This window comes from Bacillus rossius, chromosome 3 (assembly GCF_032445375.1).
Source record: "Bacillus rossius redtenbacheri isolate Brsri chromosome 3, Brsri_v3, whole genome shotgun sequence".
In the NCBI taxonomy this organism is placed as follows: Eukaryota; Metazoa; Arthropoda; class Insecta; order Phasmatodea; family Bacillidae; genus Bacillus; species Bacillus rossius.
In genome coordinates this window covers 129,713,929-129,723,373 of record NC_086332.1, presented here as the reverse complement: position 1 = coordinate 129,723,373, position 9,445 = coordinate 129,713,929, and the positions used below count along the sequence as shown (strand labels likewise).

Here is a 9,445-nt window from a genome sequence, read left to right as displayed (position 1 = left end):
TTGCAGTTTCGTATTAAGTGGTTATTTTGGGCAGAGTAATACCTTTTATTATTCACTAATACTTCTATAATATATTACTTTAAATGCTTACAACATTTCTGCAGTAATAGAGGGAGCTTAAAGTATCTTGCCAAAGTTTAAACTATGATATTGAGACAACACGCTGGCCGACAAATGTAACCATTACTTTCGATGGCTGTATTAGAAGTGCATTATACAAGTAATTGGCGTGGTCAGTTATCTGTGATAATCACTCGGAATTTGTTATTACCATTTGTTTGTCTTTCCGCAGAGATCTGTCGACGAGGTTCTCCGAAGGAAGCACGTTGTGTCGGCTGCACCCGGTGCCACAAAGCCAGTGGCTATAGGCCGCGCAGACAGGGAGCAGCTAGCGGTGCCCTCGGGCTGATTGCGTGGCGCAGCTAGGGCAGTGCCGCCATGTGCGCGCTCAAGGTCGGGGCCTGGGCGGTGTGCGAGGACCAGACAGCCGCGGCGCCACCGCCTCCACGGCTGCAGGCACAGCTGCTGCCGCCCACCCGCGTGCAAGAGGGCATCATCGCCGACCTGGAGAGGCGCAGGTACTTGTACAAGCTGTGGCATTGCTGGGCGAGGCGAGGGGGCTGGACGGTCTGCAACTGTGCTCGGTGATGGCAAGGGAGGGGCTGAGGAGGCGGCTGGCGGAGGCGGCGCGCGGAGACGAGCGGGCGCGCTCAGCCCTGGCGGCCCGCCTCCGGCAGAGAGACCAGCTGCGAGCGGAGGCGGCGCGGCTGCTGACGAGCCTGCAGTCGCTGCGCCACTTCGCGCGGGGCATGCGCCAGTCCGCCTCCCACGTCAGTGTGCGCGCACTCGAGACGAAGGACCGGGTGAGTCACTCGGCGCTCCTTCCGGGGACACTACACTCACATACACCAATTAAAGCTTTCAAATTTTATTGTGCTCTTTTAGAATTTTTTCTGAGGTTATATAATTAATTTCGTGGTTTGCCCTACACCATATTTTTTTTTAATAACAATTTTCTAAGATGTTTGGTTTGTGTTCCCTAGAGTCGTTCAGTATGCCATATTATTGTTTCAAAATTTTTAATAACCAAAATTAAACAATAATCTCCTTAATTTTTAATACAAAATTTGAATATTTGAAACTAGAAGATCTCATTAAAGATTATTGTTTTAGTGAAAAATAGGGATTAATAATACTTGTGTATTAAGATAATATATATGTTAATATTTAGTTTAGTTGTATATCACTTGTATCCTGGTAAACATAAAACTTGTAAACAGTAGTGCACAAATTTACATAAGATGATTGCCAGTAGCTTAATGTTTAATTGGAAAGTTTTCGTGACATTTATGGCACCGATATGTTTTCATCCTGCTCAACACAAAAACATCAAGTACAGCCACAGCACACGTAGTGGATGGTCCCTGGTGGCGGCCTGTAGTACGGCTGTTGTCCAGGAGACGATGGTCCCTGGTGGCGGCCTGTAGTACGGCTGTTGTCCAGGAGACGATGGTCCCTGGTGGCAGCCTGTGGTACGGCTGTTGTCCAGGAGACGATGGTCCCTGGTGGCGGCCTGTGGTACGGCTGTTGTCCAGGAGACGATGGTCCCTGGTGGCGGCCTGTAGTACGGCTGTTGTCCAGGAGACGATGGTCCCTGTTGGCGACCTGTAGTACGGCTGTTGTCCAGGAGACGATGGTCCCTGGTGGTGGCCTGTAGTACGGCTGTTGTCCAGGAGACGATGGTCCCTGGTGGCGGCCTGTAGTACGGCTGTTGTCCAGGAGACGATGGTCCATGGTGGCGGCCTGTAGTACGGCTGTTGTCCAGGAGACGATGGTCCCTGGTGGCGGCCTGTGGTACGGCTGTTGTCCAGGAGACGATGGTCCCTGGTGTCGGCCTGTGCTACGGCTGTTGTCCTTGAGACGATGGTCCCTGGTGTCGGCCTGTGGTACGGCTGTTGTCCAGGAGACGATGGTCCCTGGTGGCGGCCTGTGGTACGGCTGTTGTCCAGGAGACGATGGTCCCTGGTGGCGGCCTGTGGTACGGCTGTTGTCCAGGAGACGATGGTCCCTGGTGGCGGCCTGTGGTACGGCTGTTGTCCAGGAGACGATGGTCCCTGGTGTCGGCCTGTAGTACGGCTGTTGTCCAGGAGACGATGGTCCCTGGTGGCGGCCTGTGGTACGGCTGTTGTCCAGGAGACGATGGTCCCTGGTGGCGGCCTGTGGTACGGCTGTTGTCCAGGAGACGATGGTCCCTGGTGTCGGCCTGTGGTACGGCTGTTGTCCAGGAGACGATGGTCCCTGGTGGCGGCCTGTGGTACGGCTGTTGTCCAGGAGACGATGGTCCCTGGTGGCGGCCTGTGGTACGGCTGTTGTCCAGGAGACGATGGTCCCTGGTGGCGGCCTGTGGTACGGCTGTTGTCCAGGAGACGATGGTCCCTGGTGGCGGCCTGTAGTACAGCTGTTGTCCAGGAGACGATGGTCCCTGGTGGCGGCCTGTGGTACGGCTGTTGTCCAGGAGACGATGGTCCCTGGTGGCGGCCTGTAGTACGGCTGTTGTCCAGGAGACGATGGTCCCTGGTGTCGGCCTGTAGTACGGCTGTTGTCCAGGAGACGATGGTCCCTGGTGGCGGCCTGTAGAACGGCTATTGTCTAGGAGACGATGGTCCCTGGTGGCGGCCTGTGGTACGGCTGTTGTCCAGGAGACGATGGTCGCTGCGAGCAAGCGGCTCGGGCGGCTGGATGACAGGCTGCACCTGGAGCAACAGAAGTGCAGCGTGGCGCTGCAGCAATGTGGCACGGAGCGGGACAGGGTCATGCAGGCTCTGAGCAGCACGGCGCAGATCGGCCGGCACTACCTGCGACTGGTGATGGCATTGTGCGATGCCGAGACACTGTTGGGCCGGCTACTGCAGCAGGGGGCCAAGAGCCTGGACGAAGCGACAGAGCTGTGCGGACCCCTGCGAGCTGCCGAGCGACGCCTGCAAGTCGCCGCCACGCCCTCCCACAGCAACATGCTGACACTGCTGCGGCTGGCAGATGACTCCCTGGTGCGGTTCCTGGCGCGCCAGCACGCCTCGCGCAGCGGCGGAGCGGCCCAGGCGCGCCTCACGCGCACGCGCGACGTGCGCCAGAAGGCGTGGGGAGACGTGCTGGCCGAGGGCCTGGCACTGCTGTTGCGCGCGCGGGCGTCTCGCGAGGACTGCGACCGCGTGGCAGGTGACCTGCAGCTGCTGCAGCATGTGGGCGTGCAGCAGAGCCTCAGGCTGCGAGCTCTGCGGCGCAGCACGCAGCAGGAGCTGAGAGCCGTGCTGCAGTGCCTGGAGCACCACCGGGCCGAGCCCGCCGAGCAGGCGGAGGCCGAGACACGCTCACAGATCCAGGTTACACTTTTGTTGTGTGTGTGTGTGATGATAACTATTGTATTTGTAAATAACACTTACTGATTATGCTGTCATACATTTTAAATATAGTGATGTAGCAAGGTTCAAACCATGCTAACTGCTATTATTTTTGTAGCAGCAAACAACGGTCTGATTACCATCTTTGCCTTGCTGGGTGGATCTTTAGGTTTCACAAGTTTACTAGAAATGAACAAAAACAAGGTGTTATTCCGTCTGAAATATAATTACTCCATACTGAGGAAACTTATAACTGATACAAGAAAATATTAACGTACAATATTAATTACATTCTTAAACAGCTCTCAGGTATATTAAAAAAAATATTGGCCGGCTGTACATGGAAATATCAAAAGTTTCATTTACTAAAAATATATAAACCAATAAAAACAACACATATGTTTAAACGTCCCAGTATATATACTTAAAGTCCAGAAATTATGTTTATCTATTTAACTGCATCTGACGACGTAATTTAAAGAAAGTTCAGAAAAGGGTCAAAAGATACAGAAGCACCGGAGGTCGGGGGCTTAGTTTCCCGGAGATCACGCGGGTACATGATGCCAGGGCGCCTGTGTGCTGCTGAGGAAGGGAGATGAAAATGCCAATTCGGCGTCCGGCTCTCGGACCCTGTCTGGAACAGTCCGAATCAAAACTGATCAGAACTTGTACACAGACAGTATACGGGGCAGAAAATGCCCGGAAAAGTTAAGGGGAGGTTGGGGAAAGTCGCGGATCGTCACTCACCAGACAGGGGAGTTGGCTTCTGTTTACTGATGCGTCGCGCGCCAGGAACTGGATCCCGCAAATACGTGGGTGGGCGCGGTCGTTTTCATCATTTCAAAAAAAATTAAAAGAAAAATAACTATTCATTTTGTACTACGCAGACGGACTAAACTACTTGAAAAAGATTATAGGGATAGCATCCCTTATTTATGCGACTACATAGTCGGTTGCGGCCGGATGGATGTCTTGCAGTGTCTCGTCGACTCGCCGATAATCAAACGGTCCGTCTGCAGTCGCGGCGCTAAGTGTCCCGCGGAGAACCGCGTCTCGTAATTAAAAGTAAATCTCGAATCAAAAGTGGAAGGGGTGACTGGGAGTCCGGACCGAAAGGTTCCGAAGTTCCCCGAGAGGGCGTCATAAAAAAACTCTGACTGATGTCTCGAAGTTGGTAGCACTGGCCGACTTTAGCGCTACCTGTTGAGAGGTGTCTGAAATAAAAAGAATCGACTCGCCCAAGGCGTCTGCTTAACCAAGGGAATAAAGGGCGCAGTCTAGTACTGCGCTCTGGCGGCCTACTGGATAAGTTGGCTATGAGGTTCGCGAATTTGCCACTAGGTGTCGTGGGGTGGTCCATCTAGGCACACACATTTTTTATGCAAGGCGTCCTTGGAGACGGTTGCTGTCTGCTGGGGTTTCTGACCTGTCACTGGCCTTAGGCGAATTCTTAGAACCGAGAGAGGAGGGGGGGTGAACAAAAGTGCAACGACGATTAGAACAAGCGTCCATGACGTGCTTTTTGAGGAGAGAACCTAATACGTATTCGTGACAGTAAAGGCTATGGTCAGCTCGTCTCTGAGAAATGGTAACAGCTCATGCAGAGCTGCTGTAGGCGGTTTTAGTCATGAAGTGAAGTAACGTTACAGGCCTGGGACGTGCCTGTAAGCGAGGGAAATTTTAAACTGGCTGCCAGCAAAGTATTGGATCTGCAAAATATCAGATACGTCTCTGGGAAAATTGCTTCAGACTACTGGCACAAAGTTTAACTTAGGGGAGTTCACCAGCCCAAAAAAGTGTAAATCATCCTTTAGTAACCAAATTATAGGGCAAATAAAATTTCCAAAAATTATTTAAAAATATAATAAAATTTAAAAAAAAAACTTGTCGAAATGCCTTATTTCCGGCACAGTGAGAGCTGAAATTTTCCATAGATCATTCTTAAGCTCTAGACCGACACTAAGATATGAATTTTTTAAATTTTATTTTTAAATTGTTTGATTTGTGTTAGTGCCGAAATGCAGTTATAGTAGTATGTATTGGTCTTGACTGGTACTGGCGCCGGCGAGTGGATTGGGATTTTTAGACCGCCATCTTGGATTTTGGCTTCACGACGGCCATCTTGGATGACCTTGACGACCTTTGACCTTGAACTTGACCTTCAAATTTGGTCAAAATTTGCCCAAAATTCGCCAAAATCAACCAAATTTATAAGTTTTTTGGAAACAGATTCCGCCAAAAATTATCAAAAATATGAAAAAATTAAAATTTCTCTTTTCGAGGGAAAATTTTCAGTTTTAAGTCCTTAAAAATACCAGCGGCTAGAAATGTCTATATTGAGGCTTAAGCATCCTTGTCTACAGCCTCATATAAGCCTCTGACATCAAATGGATTATGACCTCACTGCTGCCATTTCCGTTACGGGCGTCATAATGAAAATATTTATTTATTATCCGATTTTAATGAAAAAAAAATAAAATTTATAAAAAAATTAATTATACTTTAGTAAAAAATTATTAAAAATACACACTTACGCCATGGAGTTCGAAGTCCTTGGTTCGAACTTGGTGAGGGTAAAAAAAAATGGCGACCGATCCTTCCTCCACGGAAGCTGTCGGCAGACTGACCTCCCACCACTTATGTCAAGGTATATATCAACAGCAAGTTTGATGTAACGTCCGCGATCTTGTTTTCATCTGCTGGAGGCCACCAAATTATTTTCGGCTACTAGAGTATGTTACCATCATATTGTTAATTTTTACCTGCTACAGTGCAGCAATCATTTATTATTACTGTGGCAACTGCCATCAAAACATTTGATTAACATCTTGAAATTGTTTAAATATTTAGCTAGAAATTCGATAAAAATACCTAAATTCATTAAATATATATGCAATCTATATACTTTTTGAATCGATCGATTCCAGTCCTCAATTAATTTGATCCCTGGGCGATGCAACAAAATTAGTTTTATATAAAAAAATACTAATTTTATTAATAAGGTGCTAAGACATAAAATGTGCATAGTTTACAAGCCAACCATCATCCTGTAAGCCATTATGACCGCCATTTTGGAAATTTGTCGTATTTAACCTAGAAAATCGGGAAAAAGTTCAACATTCATCAAACAAATCACTTATTAATTAATTCATTAATTTGATCGATTAAGGTCCTTGGTGTTATCCGTGGGCGAAGCAAAAAATAAATTTAATTAAAAACACCACATAAGTGACAGGTTCGAGAAATAAAACTTCTAGACTCGTAACTAAATAGCAGCTAGGCCGAAGACCTTTGGGAGCCAAAAATACTGTTGGAACCAATTACAGATGGAGCCAATGACTCAAGGAGCCTCATGACTGTTGGAGCATTTGGTGCTGATGGAGCTTTGGAGCTTAGGAGCTGTTGGAACTTTGGAGCATTGGAGCATTATGAGCTTTGGAGGTGATGTAGGTTTGGAGCTGTTGGAGCTTTGGAGCTGTTGGATCTGTGGAGCTTTGGAGCTGTTGGAGCTTTAAAGCTGTTGGAGTAATTAGATCATTTGAAGCTATGGAGAAAATGGAGCGATTGGAGCAAATGGAGCTGTTGGAGCGATTGGAGCAATGAAGCTCTTAAAGCCTAGATTATATTGGTGAGATCGAGTTCATGTGACGAGAATGTATCACACCGCAACGAATTTTCTTTCAAATGTGGTTCTCATTTAATGTTGTTTTGACTCGTGTTTTAAAGTACTTAAATTGATCTTGGAGACATGAAAAGTCCCTGCTGTGCGTCAGAAACCAGAAAGTAAAGGTTTCGGTGCAACAGCGAATGATTGATGTGCATAAGAGTATGCCTGGAAATGGTAAAACTGCAGTAGTAGTATATAATAGTTCCTCCGAGATCTGGCGCCAGCGCGTGGTGTGTGGTGTCGGTGTCCGCCATTTTGGATTGTGTCGTCACGGCGGCCATCTTGGATGGTTGTAACCTTTACCATTGATCTTGACCTTGACCCCGGTGGCCATTTTGGATCTGCCATCTTGGATCCACCATTTTTTATGACGTCAATGTGTTATCGAACATTCCGGCGATGTGTTTTCCGCCATTTTGAATGATGACGTCACCGTTGCAATTTTCGTTACGCTCGCCATCTTTAACTTTTGTATTTATTATCCCTTTTTAATGAAATTTTTTTTTAAAATTATAAAAAAATTCAATTAATAAAATTTTAATAAAATATTTTTAAAAAAACATACATTTACGACACGGAGTTTGGAGTCCTCGGTTCGAAACCGATGAGGACAAAAAAATAAAAATGGTGATCGATCCTTCCCCCACAGTGGACGCAAGCAGACTGACCCCCACCACTTTTACCAACGCATATACGAACTTACACCCCCCCTCCACCCCCCTCACGAAAATATTTTTTTTTCTCGCACATTACGATCCACCCCTCCCCCACCAACCCTTTTTTAATTTTTTTTTTTTTCATCGTAATAACCTCCCTCCACCACTACTCTAGCTTTTTCCCCACTCTCCCTCACTTTACCGTCATTCCCACCCCTACCCCCTTCACCCGTATTCCACCTTTTAAAGTATAAATACCGGCTGCAGGACCCGGGAGCCTTCAGTTTTTGCCTCAGCTCCCATCCTGAAGGAAAGACGATGTTTGCTTGTTGTGCGAGCGGAGCAAAGATCTTGTCGGCCATCTTAGCATATGGTAAAGTGCGCACGCTTGCGGCACTGGATAAGGAGACGGAGTTACCTTATCTACCAAAGGAGTTTCTCCTGGTCTACGCCCCTCAAGAGATAATATACGTGTACAAGTTGTTACCGGTGTACCTGCAGCTAGATGTGGACATTCAAGATTGTTTGCCGTGCACCGAGTGCGACAGAGGAAGCTCCAGCGTCCCCGACACACCGCACATGAAGTCATGGTGCAAGAAGCGACGAGACGCGTGCATGCAGCATCATCGTAGATCCTGAGCGACGTGCCGCAGTCAGCATCTAGGCACCACTCCAGCATTTGCAGAGCCAGCATCTTAGTCACGTCACTCCAGCCTCGTCGAATGTGTAACTGCGAGTGATGTCAATATGACACTCTTTCTTGTCAACGTCCAGTGTCTTACGTCCCAAAAGGGCCCCGTAGTGAAGCAACTGTCAGTGATGACCATCATTGGCGGTGAAGAAACCAGGACTTATGAATACATCTTTAAACCTCCATGTGTCTGGTCGGAATTGGACAGATTCTCACAAAGCGAGAACCGTCGTCTAACCTATAAAGTTAGTGGACTCTCGTGGAATGAAGGTGAATTAGACTATGGTCAAGTGAACTCTGTGCTGTCGGACCTCGTCGAGCCGGAAGACGACGCTGTCTACGTCCTTGGTAATGAACAGAAATGTATTGTGAGTGATTTGTGTAGTGACAGTGTCATTGATTTACGTAAACAAGTCAACCGTCTTTCCTTCAAAACACTGATAAAGATGTACGGAAACCAAATTGAAAAGTGTGACAAATTTTATAATGGTTTCCACTGTGCACACTGTAATAGTCAGTTACTGAAGCTGTGGCTCTATGAGCATCCTTATTACAACAGTGATGTTTAATTTTCTATTATTTTTGCAATTGAAAATAATGTTTCCAATGTCATCTACTGATGTGGGTGTGATGAAATTATGTAAATAATTAATATATAAACCAATGTTTTGTCTGTTTTCTTTTACCTTTATTTCATTGTATTTTTTTGTGATATAAAGTTTATTAATTATACTATTTCGAAAAAAAGTAAAATATAATAATCACCTTTACTGTTTCCAACAATTTTTATTCCAAACATACATTATATAAAAAAAATTTTCTCAAGAAAAAATAAGTCAGCAAATTAAAAAAACAAGGGTATTAGTATTATAGAAAAAAAAAACAAAGGTCAAAAATGTTACAGATATATATTTTCAGTAATATATACATTTAATTATATCCTTAATATATTTGACATGTGTGAGAGTGTAGATTCGCAGGTCTCTCTCTCTCTTCCCAGCAGACCACGCTCGTCCCGCCATCTCTCTCTCAA

At 46.5% G+C, this 9,445-nt stretch overlaps 1 protein-coding gene across 1 annotated transcript in view; it reads left to right on the top strand.

The window, feature by feature from the left end:
- Window positions 1-438: 438 nt before the first annotated feature.
- The window catches only part of LOC134531378 (uncharacterized), a 74,459-nt gene continuing 65,452 nt past the window's right edge, over window positions 439-9,445 (top strand). Inside the window, exons 1-3 of the mRNA XM_063367081.1 lie at window positions 439-578; window positions 656-863; window positions 2,700-3,380. Of these exons, the coding sequence (XP_063223151.1) occupies window positions 439-578; window positions 656-863; window positions 2,700-3,380 (1,029 nt within the window). The remainder of the gene's footprint in view (window positions 579-655; window positions 864-2,699; window positions 3,381-9,445) is intronic.